The following is a 25628-nucleotide window of genomic DNA, read 5'->3' on the forward strand; positions in this document are numbered from 1 at the left end:
AAACAACCAATTTAAAAAATCCCATTATTTCAATTGTTTCCATAATTTGTAAATACAAAAGTATTTTTAAATTATTGAAAATATATTGAAATAATTTGAAAATATAATTGTTTATTTACGAAAAAAATTACTTTTACTATAAAAAAGTTTTGTACATTAAAAAAATGCATTTGATTCAAACAACCGATTACTTGTCTATTATTTATCAAATAAATATTGACTTGAATCAAATAATTTTTATTTAAATTAAGCAAACTTATTTGTTAATAAAATTTACTAATCCAAAATCAAAAAGTCAGTTACTAATTCAAATTAGAAAACATTTTTACTACTACAAATTTAAGGAATAAATAAAAAATTATTTGATACAAATAAATATTATTTGATAATAAAGCAATCGTTTATTTGAGCCAAATAAATTTTTTTTCAGTGTATCTATTTTCAATAAGTATAAAAAATTACGTTGCGATGCGATTATAAAAAAAATCCCTTGATCAGGGTAAATTAGAACATGTCGCTTTCAATATTGATAATAATTGTATTACTATTAATACAAGTTGAAGGCGTTATTTTGAGTCACTAGAAATTTAAGATAAAAGATTGTGTTCAATTGGAAGACAAAAATTCCTAAAAATACCCAGTCTTAAACAAAATTTTTGCTAGAAATAAAACATTTCTCGTATATCTATAGTTTCTAAGAAAATCAAACACGAAAATTTATTTTGAATCTCAAAATCAAATTTAAGTTTTATTTCATTTTTTCCCAATTAACAAAATTTTCCCCTTATTTTTTATTTTTTAATTACGCTAAAAAAAATTATTTCGTTCAAATGAATTAAAATATTTATTAAATTCAAAAAATTGAAATATTTGATTCAAATAAATTAAAATATTTATTTGATTCAAAAAAACGATTTCTTGTCTGTTATTAAACAAATATTTAGTCAAATAATTTTTATTCAAGTCAATTTAAAATTGAATTTAAATCAATAATTTCAGTATAGTATTTGAAGCAAATACCATTTAATTTATTTAAATAAAAATTATTTGATTCAAGTACCTAAATATTTACTTGATAATAAAGCAATCGTTTATATGAATCAAATAAATTATTTTCAGTGTGTCATTAAATTCTTTTTTCATTTCTACTGAAAAATTTAATAAGTTTATTTCAAAATTACTTATATTTTATTTTAATAAAACAAAAAAATATTTGTTATAGGGTAAATGCACTAGTAGTCGGACACTTAAGGATACGATCTTATATTATGCTTTTTTTCTTGAAATAGCAAATATCTACTGTGTTTATAAGCACATTATCAATTAAATGAGTTCTTCAGGATTAAAAATCATGTAAATTTGTTACAAATACTTGAGTATTTAATAAAATATAAACATTTTAATAAAAAATTACGAATGCTTTAGTAGTCGGACACTTTTTTTCCTTGTTTCTATAGTCGGACATCTGTCAGATATTTTGGATTTATAAAGTAAAACAGATAATTTTTTAATTGCTATCGGCTGGAAAATGGAATTAAACCATACTAGAAGTTATTAATATAATATTTAAATCGTATAAGTTTTAAAATTTATGATTAATTATCAGCAAAACTTTGTGCTACTCATTGCGCTACTCGAAAATGGTTGTATCTATAGTCGGACACCACGATTTTTAAAATATTAAATAAAATATTTATTGTTTAATTATTTTGTAAAATAACACTAATTTCATAAAATATAAACTTTACACATTCGTCCAGTATATTTTTTTAAGTAAATATCACAATGCATTATTATTTATTTGCCAAAAAACATGAAAGTGTCCGACTACTAGTACTGTCCGACTATACCCGCACTTACCCTATGCTATTTATTTATTTATTATAATTTCTAATTTACTTATTCTTTAAAGTTTAATCTATTATCTTAATTTCAAATTTTCAAATAAGTGATAAAAGCACTAAATTGACAATAAATACTATTTTGATATTATAAAAAACTATAAAAAAATTGAAAAATGAAACTGTAATTAGGAAATAACAAATCATATTCACATTTTTGAAACTATGCTGTTTTCATTCCAAATAATATTCTAATATATAAAATTTTTAAATCGATCTATTTACATATCTGAGGATAATTCATCGCATATAATGTATTACCTTGAGTCATATCCCTTCTCATATCGAAATAAAAATTCAATAATAATATTTTGAGAAAAATCTAATTTTGTAAATACGAAATATATTTTAATCTTGTTCAAAATGATATTACTATTTTGTAAATTATTATGATGCCAAACTATACTTTCCTTAAGTTGCATTTATCAATATATAAAAAATTAAAAAAGAAACTATATACTGAAAAACGAAATTCTCCTATGGAATTCTAATTATAAATATTGTATAATGCTCAAATACTTGGACGCGAACTAATAAAAAAAAATTGTAAAATTAATGTATAAAAAAATAATTTTCAAATTAAATAACTAGCGTTCAAATTACCTATATACATAAGCAAACGAGCAACAAAAGAAAAGAAACCATTATCGAAATTTTCAAACGCTTCAAATTCTTTAGATACGTTTCTAAAAAAAGAAGAAAAAAAATCTGCACTGTGCACTTCTGTGAATTGACTGTTTATATAGAATAGATATAAAATTATATGATCCCAAAATGACTTTTGCATATAAATACCTCTTCTGAATTGGAATATATTTTGTAAATTCGACAAAACTTCTCTGACTCGATTTCAAACAAAAAAATATCCATTCCTCTCTTTCAGCTTGAAAAAAAATCCCGTAAAAGTTTTGTCAAATTAACAATATGCTTTCTAATGAGTGCAGAATATTATACATATAAAATATTGTAAATAATAATTCGTAGTGGAGTTATTGTATAAAATTTAATTAAAAAAGTAAAAATTAATGAAAGTCGCTTTCATAGATGCATGATTGCTCTTTATTGTGAAGAAAGTCGCCGAAGCCCGGATCATTTTTCAGGAAAAGAAAACATTATAAAAAGAAAGTATAATCGAAAAATACTAAAATACGCTAGGGTTATGTTTTAAATAATTATTTTACTCCCTGTGATTTTAATGTTCGTTTCTTAATACATATTAACTTATAAAATAATTATTGGTCTAAATTGAAAAACTTTTTCAAATGATCCACAAGTTTTTAACGTTAAAATGAACGAAATTTTTGAAAGTTGAAATAACCGAAAACTTTTTCTGTTTAAATTATTTTTAAAATTACAAAAAGGAAAAAAACGAAATATTTTTTATTACTCGAGAGTAAAATTATTTTTATAAATTACTGACAGCAATAAGAATTATAAGAGGGTGGTCACAGGTTTCAGTTTATCATTTTCCTGACATTTTACTGACATTAAAACTATATTACCTGACAAAATTCTTTTTACAGAAAAATATGAAAGTTTACGGAAAATGAGTATGAATTTTAATAATTTTTAAAAATTACAATTTGTAACACTTCCTGAATTCATTTATTTTTTACAATTTTCAACTAAACTTTATCTCTAAATCAATTATTTAAAAAAATTTCCCGAAAGTTCTTCTAGAATAACTTAATTATTTTAATACAAAAACTCAATTTTTTATAATAATTGTAACTGTCCATATTTTTTTCTTAAGTTATTAAGATGTAATATTTTCAAAAAATTATTTAAAAAATTCTTACAATTAATTTTTTGGAAATATTTTAAAATAATTTTTGTTAAATTAATAGTTTTTGAATTATATACCTACAATTAAAAAATTTTCAAACAATTGAAATTTGGTAAAACCTTTCAAAAATAATTGAATTTTTGAAAAATATGTATAAATAAAAATAATCAAATTTTTGAAGAATTTTAATTATAAACATGATATTAATTATAAAATAAGTTGCATTTTATACTAAAAAAATGTGTTATTTTATTGCAATAATTGGAAAAAAATTCGAAAAATTTGCAATTTTTGAAAATAAATCGAAAAATGTCTTAATTTTCTTAATTTCCCTGACAACAATTTTTTTTTCCTGTCATTTCCCTGACTTTACTGATATGTGGCCACCCTGTTATTGTAATAAAAATTTCATTTAAAGAAGAATGAAAGAAATTTCGTTTATTTGAACCTTCAGAACTTTAGGATCATAAAAATGCTCTAAATGTTACAAACTTTTTTTATTTTTCCTACAAAAACAAATTATACAAATAATCAGAAAAATAGGAAATTGTTTAATCGAAGAAAACGACCAAAATTAAATTAGAAACGAAATACTTTGGTTTCCTTCGATATTATGCTTTTACAAGATAGAAACTAACAAGACTGTAGAACAACATTTTAACAAAAGTTAAAATGATTTTAACGAAGTAAAAACATTTTTTCAAAAACTTCCTTAATCCGCGAATAATTCAATAATAAGCAATCAGTCTTCGATGTTAAACATACGATATAAATAACGATAATAAACCTACTAATAAAGTTTTGTGACAATAATTAAGAAAATATAATTGAATGCTGGTCATCTCGAATAAAAAAAATACTTATATTTAATTACGTGGCAATACGATCGCTTATAGAATATAGTAGTAATTATCATCTTTGCTTGACAACAAAATATTTTGAACGATCAATTTTTAATTGTCTCGATGAATGAAGTAAAAATTATTGTACGTGAAAGTGACTGTGAAAATGTATTTTCCAAACGCGAGATAAAAAAAGAACTTAACAATGATGATGTTTTTTTGAAAAATTCACACACCAAATAAAAAAAAAGCTTCGCTTGCTAGATTTAATATTTTTGTAATAACGCCTAGGTCTAGCTTCTTTATATCTTTGTAGATTTAAACCATTATTACACCTCAACGAAAAACGATAAAATAAAGAAATTTTTCAAAAATTATCAATCGACAAAATTCTAAATTTATCGTCGACGCCGAAGGTCAAAAAAAGTTTTTTTCACGAAATGTAAAAAAATTCAATGTTTTTTTTTACATAATTTTCCAAAGAAACAAGCGAAATTAGTGAAATTTTCATCTCGAAAACCCCAAATATTGAAGCTCCGCGTCGACGCTAACTTTAGGGAAATAAAATAAAAAGAAAGAAAAACTATAAAAGTAGTAAAGAGTCAGAAGAATGAAATCATTTTTCTATAATTTGCAAATGTCAATAAGAAAAGTTTTCATTTTAAAACTTAGCAACTAAGAAAAACAGATGTAGCTTAAGACTTTGTTACTCAAAGTTTTATGAAAAATCGTTTCATAAACTTCGAGAGCTAACCCAATGGCCTATGTATCAATATTAATGGACTAGAAAAAAAATTGTCTGAAGAACTTTAAAACCAACCTGAAATATTTTTGCTCACAATTTTCATTTTCCTACTAAAAAAAATATTTTCCTAAAAACAAATTTTTTTTCAATTATTTTTTACCCCTAAAAATACGTTTTATTTTCATTCGAATCAAATTATTCGAATTTTTCCACAAAAAGTTGAAACAAACCAAAATATCGAAATTAATAAAAGTTAAAAAGATATTAAAGAAGAAATAAATTAGGAATCGGAAAATGTAGCATTATATGTAACAAAAAACAAAAAAATCTACGTAGCACAAAAAAAATATAGTCCTGCCGGTGTGGAGCAATGTGAACATTTTTGATGTGAAAATGAAGAATGTGTCTTTAAGTAACGTTTAAAAAAAATTCATTTCCGTCAAAAAGTGTGTGTACTTAAATTTCCATAAAGCAAAAAAAAAGTAAAATAAAAACCCACCTTTGTACCTCTGTAGAAAGTATATGATTCAACATGACATGTTTAAGATTGCTGTAATAAGATCTTTGACAGAACCAAACTGATGCGTGTTTTGTATAGAATTAAATTATAGAAACTTATTGCCAAATAGGAGATATAATCCAGAAAAAAATTACTTGTCTATTTATTCTCCCAATTCCTTAACTAGTTATTTATTTAAAGACCTTTAACTATTCCTAATAAACAAAATTCTCAAAGAAAAACAAACCCAGGCCTCGGATTTAGACTATAAGGGGCACAAAAAAGACGTTTCAGTCGATTGCAGATTCAAAAAGAAGTCGAAAAAGTCGTTTATTTTATTTAATATTCCCAAAAATTCTGACTTTTCACTGATTTTCAAATTCAATTATTCAAAAATTAAATAATTTTGTTAAATTCTATAAAAAATTTTAATATTCTCGTCATTTATTTTTCCACAGGAATTTAAATAATTTTAAAAAATTTCAACTTAAAGCATTACGAAAATGAACTATGTATTTCTATAAAAATTAAAATTGCTATCCTTAAAAAATTTATTTACAACAACTTTTAAATAAACTTCCTTCCTTATTTTTAAATATTTTCCGAAAGTTTATCGAGAATTCAATTATTTATATAAAAAAGTTTAATTTTTTACAATATTATAAATACAACGCCTCATTTCTTTTTGAAATTATTAAGATGAATTTTTGAAAATATACATGGAGAGAAAATATATATTATATTTTGTAAAAATATTTTACAATTTGAGGAAAAAGTGCAACAAACCGAAATTTTGACATAGATAATACTAAACAGTGAAAGAAATAATAAGAAATTTAGTAAAGTTATATTAAAATTTAACTAAAACTTTTACAAAATTTAATATAATTTTCTCTCCGTGTAGAGTAGTGGCACCAGTGAAAGAAAATTTAAGGAAATGTATACTTTCGATATTTTTAATTTTTAATTGACATTCTTGAATTTCGTTTTGAACATATGCAATGAATAGCAAAATTCCTAAAGAATTTGAAGTCTATGATACAAATTTTATAAATATATAACATAATATATCAAATTTTAATCAAATATTGAAGAATGTCCATTTTACCAGTGAAAGAATGTTGACCAGTAAAAGAACAGTTGTATTTTCCAGTGAAAGAACATATCAAATTTATATTAATACAGTGTCTAAAAATAACCAAAATTATATGATAAACGTTACAAATATTCTGAAACAATTTTGCAACTTACTATTATTCATATTTTCCTGATAACGAACGCCCAAATTTAAAAAAAATTAATTTGTTTATAAAAATTAATTTTTTTACATTACTTAAAAGTTGAAGAAAAACCAAAATTTTCTTCTTTTGACAACTTTTTTCTAAACTTAACCCTAGAAGGAGTATGTGAATTTACTCACCCTCTAAGGAGTAACTGGGGTGTCCCGACACCCCACGCTTTAAACTTGTTTTATAAGGTTTCTATTTGATGTAAAAAAATTATGTATAGTGAATTTGATTGGTTTTTTAGTAAGAAATACAATAATATTATTCATATTTTGATAAATTAAAAACATTTTGAAAAAAAACCGTAAAACCCAAAAAAACACCAAAAAATTGCAAAATTGACTTTTTTTACAAAAAACGCTGTAGTTTCTTAAAAATTTGACTAATTTAAAAACTATTTTAGGTTTTTAAAGTTAAATAGATACACTTTTAGAGAAAAAAATTAGTTTTTGTATTACTTAAAAAAACATAATTATTTGAACATCTGAAGTGAAAGAAATTTAAGACAATTGGCGAATAGTAAAAATCATTAAAATGAACTATAAAATGGACTTAAACAATTAATATTTACTAAAAATGGTGTTATAAATTTAAAATTTTACAAACTTAATAATCTGAATATATTAACATTAAAATTTATAACTTATGAAGTGATTCTGTAAATTAATATTTAATGATAAATCGTCCAACGTCCTTCCCGCAGGACGAAAAAGACTCAGGTGAGTCCCTCCGAAATCACTAAAGAAAACTAACATGGATTCAGATAAATAAAAAATGATATATATCATTGGAAAGATAACGATACAAGCTTTCAGCGCATATAAATATCGAGCTTGTAAGTTCAAAACTAAGGGCTGGGTAGTTTGAAGAAGTTACATGTTCCAAAAATTCACATAATTTTTAGTCACAGAATGACGAAGCCCGGTCCTGCCGGCAGGACGCTTTTCGCTTTATTTAAGAGACTACCTAGCCCAGGTTTATAAATTTAAAGACTCGATATTTACATCATTTGAAAGCTTGTTTCATTACCTTTCCAACGATATATTTAGTTTTGTCAAAAAATGTCCGGTCAAAAAATATTGATTTTTGGGGATTTTACATTAAATTTACGAAAAAATGATTTTTTCACTGTTTAAAAACATAGCAAGTTTGAAGGCTTTGAAAAATGGTTTAAATTATTATTTTAAAAAGTCAAAAATATGGATTTTTTCGTCTTTTCGTCTATTTCAATCCCAAGGAGTGCCAGAAAAGAAAAGTTGAATTCCCTTTTTTTAAAAGCCTTTTTTCGGAACGTCCTTCCGGCAGGACGGGCGTTTGGACGATTTATCATTAATCAAAGTTTTAATTAACAATTTTAAATACCTCTAATATATGATAAAATATTATTTACAATATAGAATTTATAATTTAAATTTGACTGTCATTTACCACATTTTTTTGTGTTAGAATTTAATCTCTGACTGTAGAGAGAGCACAGAAATTTTTAATAAATCTTAACTCAAATTTCATAAGTTGTTACAAATACAGATTATTGTCTATTTTTCATAAAAATATAATTTTTGGATAAAAATGTTTCTTTTTTATAAAATACAACTTTTTCATGCATAACCTATCAATTTATACTTTATCAGATGATTTTAACTGATTGAAAACGAGTTTTTAAAAAAATTTGAATTTACTTATTTTGATAATGTTTCTAACGTTAGGGAGTAACTGGGATGTCCAGACACCCCAGACGTATTTTAACAGGAGATAGAGCTTTTCCTAGAGCAAAACTTTTGGCGGCACTGCAGGTGTCAAACGATAGAGGTTCAAACTAAATTATCAACGGATTTAAATATTAAAAATTCCAGGTTAAAATTTAGGAATTATTTATGATGAAAAAACAAGTATTTTACAAAACTGCATTTTTATGTTTATTTTTCTGAAAGTGATACTTTTGATATTCGATTTTTCAATATATTTTTTTAAAATTATATGGTTTTTTCTATTGAAACTACTTTATTTCATACTCAACAGTAAGAATTTAAGTTGCGCAAAATTAATTTGAAAATATTAAAGTCTTTCTTCTTTGAATTTTACTCGGGCCAATATGTAAAATTTGAATATTTATAAAAGCAATAATCAAAAATAAAAGCAATCAGACCATTAATTTATTTTAATGTGCATTCACATTTTTTTAGAATATTTTTAATGTATAAAAACATTATTAATCATCGTGAAGTAATTTTAACATAAACGGAAGACAAAATTTAAACATTTTTATCACATATAAAACGGAGGTCAAAAAATTTTTAAAATGCACATAATGATAGAAAAAACATTGTATTTTCTGGCATTATTTTTAAAAAATTTCTAAGAGTTTGAAAAAAAACCATAAAAATTTAGTTTTCTTATAGAACTCCTATTGGAGACATTTTAAAAAGACTTTAAAGATGAAATTATTTTAGGCATTGTATAAATTCAGTTAAATAAAATTGTTTAATTTTTTTAATGATAAGTAAGTGCTAAATTTTTTCTATGAAAATGGTTAATAATATTATCAGAGAGTAGATTTTATAAAATTAATCGAGATATCAAAAATGTCACTTTTAGAAGAATCAGCCATAATTAGCACATTGAAGTCATGTCTAAATTAAATAATTTTCATCTTCAAACTTTGTTCAAAATCTTGAACAAAAAGCAACTGGTAACAAAAAATTTTGACAATCGTAATACTAATAAAGATATAAAATCCTATTTTTTACAGTTTTAGTCAATAATTAAAAAGAAAAATTAAATTAATTTAATTTAGTCAATAATTAAAAAGAAATTAAATTAATTTAAAGAGAAGATAACATGGAAAAGGAAAATTGCATGTTAACATTTTTAAAGAAAAATAACATGTTGAATTAAATTTTTCTTAATATCTTTCATTAACCCAAAAAAATTCCAGAAATTCGTTCAAATTCCATGCTATTTCCAGGTTTTCCAGGTTGTGTGGCAACCATGATTATTTAAAAAATTTGCAGTTATAAAATTTTCCAAAATTTGATTTTTAAAAATTTTAACGAAATACTTAAAAAAATGTATAATTTTTAAAAAAGTTCTAAAAAATAATATTCTTTAAAAACTTGTTATGCCATATTAATTTAATTATTATTATTATTTAATTCAGTATTAAAGAAGCGTTCACAAATGATGTCACGCAATTTTTCGGGATTTTAGACCCCCCCCCTCCCCCCTGTCACGCAATTTCATGCAATTTTACATGTAAAAATACATTGTGTCACGTTTTATATTTTTATTTTTTATATTTATATTTAGGAAATTTAATTATCTGATAGATAAATTAATCAAAATTAAATTTTGAAATATTTGACTAGAGTTATTTTTAACATTATAAAAATAGAAATAATTTGCATTTTATATAAAAAAAAGTAGTATTTTGTTGCAATATTTGGAAAAAAAGACGAAAGAGTCGAATTTTTTGAAAATAAATCGAAAAAAAGTCGCCTTTATAAAAATAGTCAAAAATAGTAAAAAAAAAAAAAGTCGAACTATCTGAGACCTGCATAGAAAAACTAATCGAAAAAATTGTGAAATTTATAGGACGAAAAAATTCTTTTTTCAAATATTTTCAAAAATATTAATTTTAAAATTCTTTTAACTAACATCTAACATTAAGGGCCAGTTCCACAACTTTATTTAACCAGAGTTTAAGACGGTAAACTCGGTTTAGTGAAAATTATGCGTTCCACAAATTTTTAAACTCGGGTCAAAATGGCTAAACCCTGGTTGAAATTAACCGGCCAAAGTTGGAGGTTTAACTCTTTAAACCTCGGTTAAATCTCTCCCCACCATAGTTTTGTACGTCATATATGTATAGTAGTTTGAAGCTGAGGTTAAGTTTCCAACAAAAAATAATAATATTTTTATCTTGTATATAATATTAAAAATTATGTATAAAAAATAAAAAATGTCAATTTCACGGTTGAAGAATTTTTTATGCAGATAGAAGAATCGACCAACCCAAAGATTTTTAAAAATTCCAGATAAAATTTTTTTTTAACTATAATATTAATCAAAATTTTTATTCCTTATATCAACACGAGTCGATGAGTGTATATAAAGTATATAACTTGTATTTGAATTTATAGAACTAATCACAATTAAAGCCAAAAAATTCGCATTTTTGTTAAAAATTCATTTAATTTAAATGCAGAAATAGAATAGATTGGTGTAGTTAATAAAATATAGGGTGTATTTAAAATTAATAGAATTAATCACAATTAAAGGTGAAAAATTGACTTTTTTAATAAAAATTGTTATAGATTTTTTTGATGATCGTAAAGATGAAACAAAATGTTCATGTAATGAACATCTGAATTTACAACTTTTGTTTATTAATGTTTTAAAATTAAATTCATATGTGTGAGTATTATTATAAATAAAAATATTTCCTCCTAGAATCGAAAAAAATTATTTTTATTATACATTAAATTTCCGTTTTTAATTTCACTGATATTTTTATAGCGTTTTAAACAATATATATATATATACAATATACTTTTAACACAAATGATTCAGAAAGATTCGACTGGATTCTATATGTGTCAACTGTCAACGCTTTGCTTTTTCAAAACTTGTCTCAATGTTCCGCTTTTTACTTCGCCCAATGAAATTGTCAAATATAATAGAAATAGGAGAAAAATAAAATTATGACGAAGGAGGTATACGTTTAGTTAAACGACGCTCAAAAATCTGTTGTGGAACGCATGCATCGTAAACTCGCGGTTAGAACTTTGATTAAAAATGAACTCGGTTTAAAGTCGAAGTTGTGGAACCGGCCCTAAGAAGAATCTTTTTAATTACAATTAAAATATCTATATAGAATGTATTTTCTATATTTCATTCTCAAATATATTCAAAAAACTTGTAAACATCAAGAAAACACTTTCTCAGGGTGGCCGCAAGATTGACTTTATCAATTTCCCTGACATTTTACTGACATAAAAACGAATTTCCCTGACAAAAATTTTTTTGTTTAGAGCAAAAAATGTATTGTATGACCGTCTTAATTTCTTTAATTGCCCTGACAAAAAAATTTTTCCTGACATTTCCCTGACTTTTCTGACAAAAATTTTTTTTTCCTGACATTTCCCTGACTTTACTGACAAAATATTTTTTTTCCCTCACATTTCCCTGACTTTACTGACATGTGGCCACCCTGTTTCTGTTGAATCGCTTTTGAAATCAAAAAATAAAAGCCACGAGGATCAAATTTCTGCAAATAATAATAAGATTTTTTTAAATGAGACTCACCCAATTGAGGAACAGACATAAATGTTTCACAATCAACTAAAAAATGACCAGACTGCACAGCTCCTAAAGCGACAATTCGTTTCGTCAAAAACTCAATTGTCTGCGGTCCTGTCCTATTTTCTGTCATAGGAAATTGTTGCAACCTGTCAGAAAATTTTGACAATCAACAAAAAATTCTACTAAAATATCAAAATTAGAAAGAAACAATTTTTCTTCAATTAATAATTGATTAACTAATTAATTAATCAATTTGAATATATAATTATAGATCAACAGACAACATGTGTTGACACCGCCTTACCGCCATAACCTCAAAACAACCAAAAATACTGATAACTCACATAATACGAAATATTTGTCTTTAATTTAATATGGAAATAGTGGAAAAATTTTCATAATATGCTTACACAGTGACTCCCATGTTTGAGATTTTTTTTTAGATCAAAATATCAATTTCAAAGCGGAGTTGATATAGAATCACAACAATCGCGTCCGACACAACAATAATAGAGATGAATCTACAATACCAAAATGAATTGCACATCAGGGATGGGTAAATGTAACAAACTCGAGGTTTTCTACGTATGTTACATAAATGAGTAACATACGTAACAAATTGTCGCAAACGTAGCAAACATCAAAGGTGCGTCATAACCTCACTTTTGTAAAATAATTATAAAATTAATAATTTATAGTTACATGTATAAAGTATATAAATTTCCAGTAGAATGATTTTGGATTCAATAAATTAAGTTATAAAAATTTAATGTAATAGATATTTGATCCTGTAGAAAGTCTTATAAACGTATAAATTAAGTAACGGATTTTTTATATTTTTAGGAACAGGAAAACAATCTAAAATGGAATTATCAAAAGAAGACTTTAGTCTGGGAATGTTTTTTTTTGGATGCAACATTCCATTTACGGTTGTGGAGTCCTATTTTTTAAAAAAATTTATTAATACTTTAAATCCAAACTACTTTCCTACTCTCCCGTTTTCTAATTTGGTAGGAGTAAAACTAAGTTGTTGAAAAAAGGGTTTATTAAGAGGCCTTCCACCTCGTTTCATTTTTAAAACAATAATTTCCAGGACTTATGATTAATTAAAAGAATAATAATAAACAAGGCCAAGTGCCGGATTGGCGACAACCAGAAAAATTGAGGTTATGTTTACTTCTGACTGACGTCATAAAATGTAACATACGTAGGGTAGCAAACCAAACGAGTTACATACATGCGTAACATACGTAACAAACCCGGGTAACATACATGAAGTATGTTACGTACCCATCCCTGTTGCACATAATGACTATTACGCCGAATTCACAACCTCAGAATCTATATTGTTACGAGCGGTACTATGGGTACTGTGCAAATTCACTCGTATTTGATTCGCGGATTCATTCTTAGTAATATCCCTGAAAAGGGACCGGGAAATTTCAAATAAATACAGAAGTAATTCCGTTAAAACGGAGGGAAAAACTCTTACGAATAGGAGGAACCAATTAATGATTAATATTTATATTAATCAATCATTAGTTCTACTTGCTTCGTGAGGAAACCCTTTTAGTTTATTATAAAAGTCAACTTTACAAAATGCAACCTTTCAGTTCGAGATTAGTCTTAATACTAAAGAGCAACGAGAGGAGATCTGCGACTCCGCTCTAAGTACATAATATTGTTCACTGCGCAAGTCCTGAGTGACGTACGTTCATCACCAATTCACTGTACATTTCTATACACTTCTCTTCTCATCAACTGTACATTTTACACTCATACAGTCATACTCATTGTTTCTAAAAGTCATACATTTATCAGACATTACAAATCAAATATATTACATACTGTCTTATTCTATTTCATTAATTAATAACAATTATTGTATTTTATACACTAATAAGTTTTATAGTTTATTTACACTTAATAGTTTAAACATTAATTAATATTTATGAATACCATTACACATATTATTAACAAATTATTAACATTAGTTATGAATAAAGGAATGAAACGCATTTTGCCGAATTAATGCGTATTTCAAAACTTCTTTGTCAAAGGAAAAGATATTCGATACTTATTTAGATTTTGTTTATATGAAGTATTCCTAAGTGGAAATACCAAGAAGACTTTAGGGAAATATAATAGCTTATTTTACGAGTTAATTCTCGGAGCAGATAAAGAGGTTTTTGTGTATATATTTTCCAATATTTATTCTATTTAATAAATTGAAAGACGATTCGTTTTATAATTCGAAATCTAAAAAGCTGTGCCATCTCTCACGATTTAGAATTAACATTTTACTTAAAATTATTAATTTCCTACCAAAAAAAAGCATGAAGGCATGGGCAAGATCGAATATCGAAAATATCGAAGAGAACTCGCAGCGCGATTAGGAAAAAAGCATTATGGAGAAAGGCATACTCATAAGCAAAGTGCATGTTGCAGATGGAGCTGCGGTTGTCCAATTGTTGGCGCTAACTTTTAAAATGTTGATAGCCTTTTTTGAAATTGATAAAAAATAAATATTTATTTTTATTCATTTTTTAATTAAAAGTAATTAAGAAAATTAAATAAACAAAAAACTTTTTTTAATATTATTAATAACAATGAACATACATTCTAATTCAGCATCAGATAATTAAAACTAGACAAATGGTATATATTTATCAATTTATGTTTATTAAAAAAGAAATTAGAATAAATAAATTGAAATCAATATTATTGAAAATAATAAGTAATTATTAATAATAGTAACAAAGAATATAATTATAATAGGGCAGGAGTTTAAATCTTATATTTAAATGTAATGAAATTAAAGTTATTAGAATTAATTCCAAATTAGGCAGCAAACTAAATTTAGAAATGGCGTAGAACAGTTAAAGATAATTCCCTATTTAATGCTTAGCGTTCGCCAGTTTCATATGCCTTACGCTTATATGTTTGTGTAAGTTTAATTGTATATGAAATTCACAAAGAAAAAAGAAAAATTGTAATTAATTAAAAATTAGGCAGGGAACTGAATTGAGAAATGGCAGAGAACGGCAAAGGAGACGGCCGCTTGCGGCCGTCGACTGCGCTAGTATATTTAAATTAATTAAAAGAAATCTCATCGATATATCGAGATTCGATTTATCGATTATCAGTAGAGCGAGATAAACGTCGCTCGTTACAATATTGTTGGTGTATTCCACGTCAGTTCAACACAAAAAATTTTATTAGGTTTTGGGATTCGGTTGAAATTGGGTAGATTATATCCTCTGGTGGTAATAAATAAAATCCCCAAGCGATTTTAAAAAATTTCAAAAACTGGCGGACATATTGGATTTTTAATTTTTTTGTACTTTTTTTTGAAAAATATATATCTCTGCTTCTTCTTAACGGATTTTAGTTTATGACCTCTTAAATTGTTCGTATTGAAATATGCTTTTATTTAAAAAATTAAAATTAAAAAAATTATTTAAATTTTTTGTTTAAAAAATTAATTTAATTTTTTGAAAAGCCATAGAAAAAATATGCTACCTTCAATTTTTATCATTTTTTTACCATTTGTAGCCATAAATGTGTTGAACTTGTCCTGAATTTTTCATCGTGGGACAGCCAGTAGTTTTTGAGAAAAAAAATAAAACGTAAATCCTCGCATAACGCTGTAGCGCTCAGTTTTAATGCCGCACGATTGTAAATGGAATTTTAATGAAAGTACGAGTTTTTATTAACCCTAGAACTAAAATATGATTTTTTTATAGTCTAACGAAAAACTGGGGAGGTTTGGTACCCCAGATTTGAAACAATTGTAAAAGGTTACCTTTTTTGTAATTTTTTTAATTTGTCAACAATGTGGCTAATTTGAAAAAATTAAACGGATTTTAAAAGGTAAATAGAGACAATTTTATTTTGATTAAGGCAACTTGAAAATTTAAATATTATTTACAATATATACAAATGTTAAATGATTTTAAAATAGAATAAAAATCATTTATTACAAAAGAGGTTTCTATTTTTTACGGGGGAGTTTCCGAGGTCTTACAGTTTTTCTTTATTTACCTTTTAAAATCCGTTTAATTTTTTTAAATTAGCCACATTGTTGACAAATTAAAAAAATTACAAAAAAGGTAACCTTTTACAATTGTTTCAAATCTGGGGTACCAAACCTCCCCAGTTTTTCGTTAGTCTATAAAAAAATCATATTTTAGTTCTAGGGTTAATAAAAACTCGTACTTTCATTAAAATTCCATTTACAATCGTGCGGCATTAAAACTGAGCGCTACAGCGCTATGCGAGGATTTACGTTTTATTTTTTTTCTCAAAAACTACTGGCTGTCCCACGATGAAAATTTCAGGACAAGTTCAACACATTTATGGCTACAAATGGTAAAAAAATGATAAAAATTGAAGGTAGCATATTTTTTCTATGGCTTTTCAAAAAATTAAATTAATTTTTTAAACAAAAAATTTAAATAATTTTTTTAATTTTAATTTTTTAAATAAAAGCATATTTCAATACGAACAATTTAAGAGGTCATAAACTAAAATCCGTTAAGAAGAAGCAGAGATATATATTTTTCAAAAAAAAGTACAAAAAAATTAAAAATCCAATATGTCCGCCAGTTTTTGAAATTTTTTAAAATCGCTTGGGGATTTTATTTATTACCACCAGAGGATATAATCTACCCAATTTCAACCGAATCCCAAAACCTAATAAAATTTTTTGTGTTGAACTGACGTGGAATACACCTGTTACGAATTTATTTTTATCGAATTTTAAATGTAAGGAAATTTTATTTTCTGGAATTAACATTTGACCGAAAATGAATATGAGAGAATAATATTATGATCGAATCGACATGTGCTGCAATTATAAATTATCATAATTTCTGTTTGTCTGAATTTTAACATAACCTAATTTTAAATGTTAGAATTCTTAAAGTTTGTAAGGAAGATGGAACCGAAATGTAATATAAAGTAAAGGCATTTTCATAGAATTAGTTTTGAGGATAATAATTATATACACGAATAATAAAGAAATCTATTTTCAAATGTAAATAATAACTTTTGAAACGAATTTGTTTTTCTAGATTTATAATCTGACATAATTTATATTTGCACAAAAACATAACTAATAGAATTTTAAAATGGTCGATTTTTTATTCTGCCGAAAGTTGAAATAGTCGAAATTAAATTAAACCGAATTTTATTTTAAAATTCGGTTTAATTTAATTTCGACTATTTAGTTATTATTTACATTTGAAAATAGATTTCTTTATTATTCGTGTATATAATTATTATCCTCAAAACTAATTCTATGAAAATGCCTTTACTTTATATTACATTTCGGTTCCATCTTCCTTACAAACTTTAAGAATTCTAACATTTAAAATTAGGTTATGTTAAAATTCAGACAAACAGAAATTATGATAATTTATAATTGCAGCACATGTCGATTCGATCATAATATTATTCTCTCATATTCATTTTCGGTCAAATGTTAATTCCAGAAAATAAAATTTCCTTACATTTAAAATTCGATAAAAATAAATTCGTAAGGCTGAAGTCCCATGGCAGCGTTTTGCGTTGCGTTTTGTAACTAGGCCATGAGTGCAAATATAGCAAACGTATATCTCTATCCCTCTCACACTCATTGCCTAGTTACAAAACGCAACGCAAAACGCTGCCATGGAACTTCAGCCTAAGTGGATTCATCTCCAATAATAAATAAAGTCGAAAAGTTACGCAAAGTTACGTCCACTCAATCGTTGGTTACATTTTACTAACGTAATGGCGCGGAAATTCAAATGCAATGTAATATTGATCAGTTTATTCCTTTTTAATAAGATTAATTTTTAGATTAATATTTATATTATAAAATATAAGAAAACACACCTTTAATTATGACGTTTTTGAACAGCTCAGAACATGGAAAAACTTTTGTTTGCATCGTGATTCTGAGAACAGATGTGAATAAAATATTAATAAATTTGAAAACAATAAAACTAGACACAATGACAAAAACCTGCAAATGAGTCAAATTATGAACAATTCATAAATATTTCCTATCTGACAATTTCAAATTAACGAATATTTCCTACCTGAACAATTTTTCTAAGTTCGCGAATATTTTTCCTACCTAACAATCCTTCTAATTACGCGAAAAACAACCGACCGCGGAAACATTTTCGAAAAAATAGAAAATACAATACAAATTGATGTGGTAAAAAAGAAAAAATTCTCATAGTGACAGTGGATTATTCTATTGAGAGTCAACTATTCGAATAAATAATTGACTTTTAATAGGAAAAAAACAAAATAGAAAGAAAGTTCTATAAAAAAATAAAACCTGAAAAGAAAAATATTAACACATCCTATTCTAATTGAATTTTTTTAATAATTTACAAAAACATAAATTGCAAATACATAATTCACTTTCCACAAAATTTTAGTTGACAAATTTTAATAAAAATCTTAATTAAATATTTTAAATATTTCAAATAAATTACTGATTGCAATAAAAATTAAAAAACTAAATTTTACATTTAAAAACATTATAATTAATTTTTTTGTCAGTAACGAAAAATTATCATATAATTATAAGAAAAGAAAATAAATTTCGTTCATTTGACAACGTTCAGAACTTTAAGATCATACTATAATAAAAACTGATAAAAAATAAAGATAAAATTTAATTATTTTTTAAGATAAAAATGTGTAATGACTGAAGATGAATTAACGCAAAAAGAAATTCTGCCAAAAAATCAAGTTCTGATTTAATTATTTTTCAAGATAAAAATTTAGTTACTGAAGACAATAAATTTTAAGGTATTTTAATCTTTTCTTGATCTTGAGAGAAAATTATAAATAGTAACTAGAATAAGACTATAATTACGAGTGAATCTAATGGCTAATTACATAACATTGATTTTCGGATTAAATTAAGTAAATTAAGATTAATAAAGTAAAATGTGTAAATTAAAATATAACCTTTTGTCAGTGACAAAAAGTTTCCAATTTTTAAGTGAACAATTTAAATGACAGCCGCGTGAACCAAGAAAAGTTATATATGAACCTCACTCTAAGAAATATATAAACACAAGGAAAATCCACTTATTAATTAAATAGATTTAGAAATAATCGATTTAATTAATGGTCACTAGGGAAGTTTTCAAAATTATTACAACCTGCCTCCGCCACATCAATTTTGGAGACAGGAGGGAAGCACAACACTTTTTTTAACACTCACACAACAATTTTGTTTTTGTTGTTTGTTTTTAAACCAATTGTACAGTTGTTTTAGCAATTAGATACACAACAATTTTAGTTTTTTTATTTTTAAACGCGCACTGATTCTATAGATGATTATTAAATTATTTAAAAGTGTTGAGTAGTAAAGAAATTAATTACAAGTTAGTCACAGAATAATACTTCTTAGGAACCGTTAAGTTATTACTTGTGTAATTAATTCATTTGCAGGCATCACAGTACCTTTTTTCCTCAAAAAAGGTGAAAAGGGGAATTTTTTTCCTCAAAAAGGGGATAAAAAATTATTTGTTTATACAACTTGCATACATAATTTAAATTTTTTACTACATAGCTTCTAGAAATTTTTTTTTAAATGATTTAATTTTAATCAGAGTTGCCACAAAAATTTAATTTTGTTTTTCCCTGATTTCCACACGGAAAAAATAAGTTCAGCAGATTTTACGAAACTAATTTCGCACTAGCGGATATTTAAGATTCCTAGACGAAGTTTTTCAAAAACCCAGAAACTTTCACTACTTTAAGCAGAACAATTGTCGAGAAACTGCAACCAGTGTTGTAATTTATAAAACAAGCTTGAATGTAGAAATGTTTCGTATTTTCTGGTGAACATTTTATCAGAAAATGGTAAAAATGTTTCGTGCAATCTAAAAACGCGTGGTTTGAGTTTCCACTTCGCTGTCTATCGTGAATTCTCGAACACAAAGTTTCGTAAAATTCTATACGGGGTGTACCAAAAGTCGCGTTATAAATAGATATGTTGAAGCTTGTCTCGTCGCGTCGGTATTAACTTGTCTGCTGTATATAGAGATAATATGTGGAAGGAAAAAGAGAACTGCTTTACCTGCCGGTAACATTTGGATAATTGTTTTCTTTTACGTATTTCACATTTAATTGTTCCAAATTCGTAACATTTTTTATGTGCTTTTGTAATCCAAACTTTTAATTATTATTAATTTCTTTTAATTTACAGTCCAATAAATTTTATAGTTTATCATAATATTTACCGATGACAATATATATATTAATTTCTCAAGTTTTAACTGTTATTACTTCAAATTTTAGACAATTTAATATAAACATTTTTTGAGTTTGAATTTAATTTTGAAAATTTTTTGTCAATTTATTTATAACTAGCTGTCGTACCCGTCTTCGACGGGTTTTAGTTTCTACCAATACATTTAACAGTGTGTCTACCAATTTGGAAAATAAGGAAATAGCTCAGGAATTTAATTTGACCGGAAAAAAATAATAATTAGTTAGGTACCATTATAGCTATTTCAGTAGGAAAATATTACTATTTGAATCAGTGATTGACTTTTTATTATCAAATTAGTTATTTTAACCAATTCAAATGCAGAGAACAATATTTGTCAATTTGTAGTACTTTAATTAATGCATTAAAAATTTATCAAATTTCCCACCCAGTTTTTGGAGTTATAGTAGAGTCTAATTGGAACTAATTGTATCGCAAAGGTTACGACTGCTAAAACCTAACATAAGACCTATATTTTAGACTGAAAGTAGGGCTTAAATTTTGACCCGGGTCTGTTTTCATAAATATTATACATCAATAAAAATTAAAGTAAAAAGCAATTTTTTAAAAGCGAATTAATATAATGAAACTTTTTCTTAATTTGATTGGAAAATTCCCAGCTTTTTCCAGTTTTCCCCGTTTGGTAGTTACCCTGTTAAATGTATTAGTAGAAACAAAAAACTGTCGTAGACGGGTACGACAGCTAGTAATATAATCTATATTTTATATGAACTTAAGAAAGAGTATTTTCATAAAAATAAGTAAATTTTTATAGCCATTTGTAGATTTATTTATGGATAAAATCAAGTAAATTTAAATTTAACAAAAAAAAGATAAACCGTGCGAAAAAGGACAAAGCAGGAAATTTTGTTAAATAAAATAGACACCGTGTTAACTTTTGTCTTTACATTGCTCAAAACATCTCTAAAAGTTAAATCTAGAGTTAAAATAAAAAAAACGTTTTAACATATAAGTTTTTGCCTAGTGGCATATAATATGCTTGTATTGTATCAGAGGTGACTTACAATTTCTTGACATCCTGCAATATCATTTTAATCATAAAAAATTTGCATTTTCAATATTTCTGAAATTCTTGAAAATATTAGATTAATTTGATAAATAATTCTCAATTACACTATTTTTACGTCAAAATAATAATCAGAGACTCCAAAAATACTACTGAATTAAACTTCATAGTAATTAGTATCGATTTTTTGATATTGAAAATATTTTTATATTTACTTATAGGATAGTATTTTTTGCAAAATTATGCTAAAATCTGACTAAATAACATATAATATTAAATTTTAGAAAGTTTAAAAGCTATCCATTAAAAATGTGAAATTTGGAAATTTTCCATTTTTTGAAGTTTTTGAAAATATTTTTATATTTACATCTTAGTTATAGGATAGTATTTTTTGCAAAATTATTCTAAAATGTGACTGAATAACATGTAATACTCAAATATAGAAAGATTAAAAGCAATCCATGAAAAATGTAAAATTTTGAAATTTTCGATTTTTTGAATTTTTTGAAGAAATTGAATATCTCCCGTTCTAATTAATATTTTTTAAATCTGTAAATTTATAAACCTTCCTTGGGTCAATACCTAATAACCTACCAAGTTGGACTTAAATCGATTTACATGTTTTTGTGTGATTGGGGTACAAAGTTTTTGTGACAGACATACGTACATACATACGTACATACATACGTACATACATTAAATTTTTTAAGAATATTTTTGGAATCCCTGATGTCCATAATAACTAATCATGTTAACATTTTGAAGTTTTAAGCAATGTACAGACAGACATCTGATTTTATTAATCCTTATTATTAATTAATTATTAATAAAATCAGATGTCTGTCTGTACATTGCTTAAAACTTTAAAATGTTAACATGATTAGTTATTATGGACATCAGAGATTCCAAAAATGTTCTTAAAAAATTTAATGTATGTATGTATGTATGTTTGTCTGTCACAAAAACTTTGTACCCCAATCACACAAAAACATGTGAATCGATTTAAGTCCAACTTGGTAGGTTATTAGGTATTGACCCAAGGAAGGTTTATAAATTTACAGATTTAAAAAATATTAATTAGAACGGGAGATATTCAATTTTTTCAAAAAATTCAAAAAATCGAAAATTTCAAAATTTTTTATTTTTCATGGATTGCTTTTGAAGTTTATATACTTGAGTATTATATGATATTTAGTCACATTATAGCATAACTTTGCAAAAAATAAAGTCCTATAACTAATATGTAAGTATAAAAATGTTTTCAAAAAATCGAAAATTTCAAAATTTTACATTTTTTTATGGATTGCTTTTAAACTTTCTATATTTGAGTATTACATGTTATTTGGTCACATTTTAGCATAATTTTTCAAAAAATACTATTCTACAACTAAGATGTAAATATAAAAATATTTTCAAAAACTTGAAAAATGGAAAATTTCCAAATTTCACAATTTTTAATGGATAGCTTTTAAACTTTCTAAAAATGAATATTATATGTTATTTAGTCAGATTTTATCATAATTTTGCAAAAAATACTATCCTACAAGAAATATAAAAAAATTTTCAATATATCAAAAAATCGATACTAATTACTATATGAAGTATAATTCAGTAGTATTTTTGGAGTCTCTGATTAATATTTTGATGTCAAAATAGTGCAATTCAAAATTATTTATCAAATCAATCTAATATTTTCAAGAAGTTCAGAAATATTGAAAATGGAAATTTTTTATGATTAAAATGATTTCGCAGGATGTCAAGAATTGTAAGTCACCTGTGATACAATACAAGCAAAATGTAAGTAAATAAAAAAATAAATGTAAAATAAAAAAACAAAATTCAAAATTTAAGCCCTACTTTCAGCCTAAAATTTAGGTCTTATGTTAGGTTTTTTTTTTGTAAAATAAATGTAGTGGCATAATAATGCCACTAGGCAAAAACTTACATGTTAAAACGTTTTTTCATTTTAACTCTAGATTTAACTTTAAGAGATGTTTTGAGCAATGTAAAGACAAAAGTTAACACGGTGTCTATTTTTGTTTAACAAAATTCCCTGCTTTGTCCAAACTTTTCACGGTTTATCTCTTTTTTGTCAAATTTAAATTTACTTGATTTTATCCATAAATAAATCTACAAATGGCTATAAAAATTTACTTATTTTATGAAAATACTGTTTCTTAAGTTCATATAAATATAGATTGTATTACTTGCTGTCGTACAGTTTTCTGTTTATACTAATACATTTAACTGGGTATCTACCAAACGGGAAAAACTGTAAAAAGCTGGGAATATGCCGAACCGGGAATTTTCCTATCAAATTAAGAAAAAGTTTCATTATATTAATTCGCTTTTAAAAAATTGCTTTTTACTTCAATTTTTATTGATGTATAATATTTATGAAAACAGACCCGAGTCAAAATTTAAGCCCTACTTTCAGCCTAAAATTTAGGTCTTATGTTAGGTTTTAGCAGTCGTAACGTAGGGTCTACTTGCGATACAATTAGTTCCAATTAGACTCTACTACTCTCTAAATCTGAATATGTGAAATTTCACTTATTGTACGTTATAAGTCGTCCTCTCGATCAATAAGTGCATATACACTTATAAATAAGTGAATTTTTCACTTATTCTGAGTGAAATTTCACTTATTATAAGTGTATATGCACTTATTGATCGAGAAGACGACTTATAACGTACAAATATGTGAATTTTCACATATTCAGATTTAGAGAGTATAACTCCAAAAACTGTATGGAAAATTTAATTTTTTTAATACATTAATTAGAGTACTACAAATTGATAAATATTGTTCTCTGCATTTGAATTGGTTAAAATAACTAATTTGATAACAAAAAGTCAATCACTGATTCAAATAGTAATATTTTCCTACTAAAATAGCTATAATGGTAACTAATTATTATTTTTTTCCGGTCAAATTAAATTCCCTAGCTATTTCCTGATTTTCCAGATTGGTAGAAACTTAAATGTATTGGTAGAAACTAAAACCCGTCGAAGACGGGTACGACAGCTAGTAAGGATTTAAAATTAAGAATAAAATTATTTTCTAAAAATTGAAAAATTTTATAGAGATTTTATAACTAATTATAATCAAAAAATGTTATTTTAAAAACCATAAAATATTTTGTATAACTTTTAAAAAAATGATTTTTTTAAAAATTAATATTCAGTATATTGACATTTCTCACAAGCGCAGTTTTAATCTCCTCAGTTAGTATATAAAGAAACTCAATTCTTTCATCTACAAGTGCGAGTTATATTGTATGTGCGTTGCGTCAGAATTCGTTTATATGTATGCGTATTTCCGTTAAGTTAGTGTCAGAATAAAATAAGCCAATCCAAGCGAACCATTGCGTTGTAGAGTGCAGTCACATGTGTCGAACCAATCATCTATCTCCTATAGAAGACGAGAAAAAATGGTCTTGAGAGCTCATTGGTACATTAAGAAATTCTTTTTTCTGCTTTATTCGTTTTTTTCTCCGTGAATATTTTTTTCCGTGGCGCATGCGCTTCAGGCTAAACATTTTACAAAACTCTTGAATTAGAACGTCCAACCGATCATTTGTGAATTCCATAGAATTTTTTTTGAGTTTTCGAGAAACGCAGTAATGATATATTACTATTGATTCTGTTTTATCTTATACTAAACTCCTCTCCGTATCCGCTATTCCAAAATTAGTTTCGTAAAATGTACTAAATTAATTTTTTCCGTGGTAGAATTAATTTTTTCAAAAAGTTTAATATTGAAAATATTCCAAGTTTTTATTTTAAAATATATATTTAATTGAAGAATTTCCGAATAATCGATGAAATTTCGTAAAATTGAATTGTAAACAAATACATTTGAAAATTTTCAGAATTAAAAAAAAAATTATTGTAAATAATTGATTTAAAGAAAAATTTTAGTTTAAAATTCTAGAAAATAATAATTGAATT

At 25.2% G+C, this 25628-nt stretch overlaps 1 protein-coding gene across 1 annotated transcript in view; it reads right to left on the reverse strand.

Moving 5' to 3' along the window:
• The window catches only part of LOC122509825 (mediator of RNA polymerase II transcription subunit 20), a 423200-nt gene extending 410313 nt beyond the window's left edge, over nucleotides 1–12887 (reverse strand). The window contains exons 1-2 of the mRNA XM_043624082.1: nucleotides 12771–12887; nucleotides 12364–12506 (exon numbers count right to left, since the gene is read on the reverse strand). Coding sequence (XP_043480017.1) covers nucleotides 12364–12506; nucleotides 12771–12784 — 157 coding nt within the window. The 5' untranslated portion in view covers nucleotides 12785–12887. The remainder of the gene's footprint in view (nucleotides 1–12363; nucleotides 12507–12770) is intronic.
• Between the last annotated feature and the right edge of the window lie 12741 nt (nucleotides 12888–25628).

Source organism: Leptopilina heterotoma, unplaced genomic scaffold (assembly GCF_015476425.1).
Source record: "Leptopilina heterotoma isolate Lh14 unplaced genomic scaffold, ASM1547642v1 Lhet_63, whole genome shotgun sequence".
In the NCBI taxonomy this organism is placed as follows: Eukaryota; Metazoa; Arthropoda; class Insecta; order Hymenoptera; family Figitidae; genus Leptopilina; species Leptopilina heterotoma.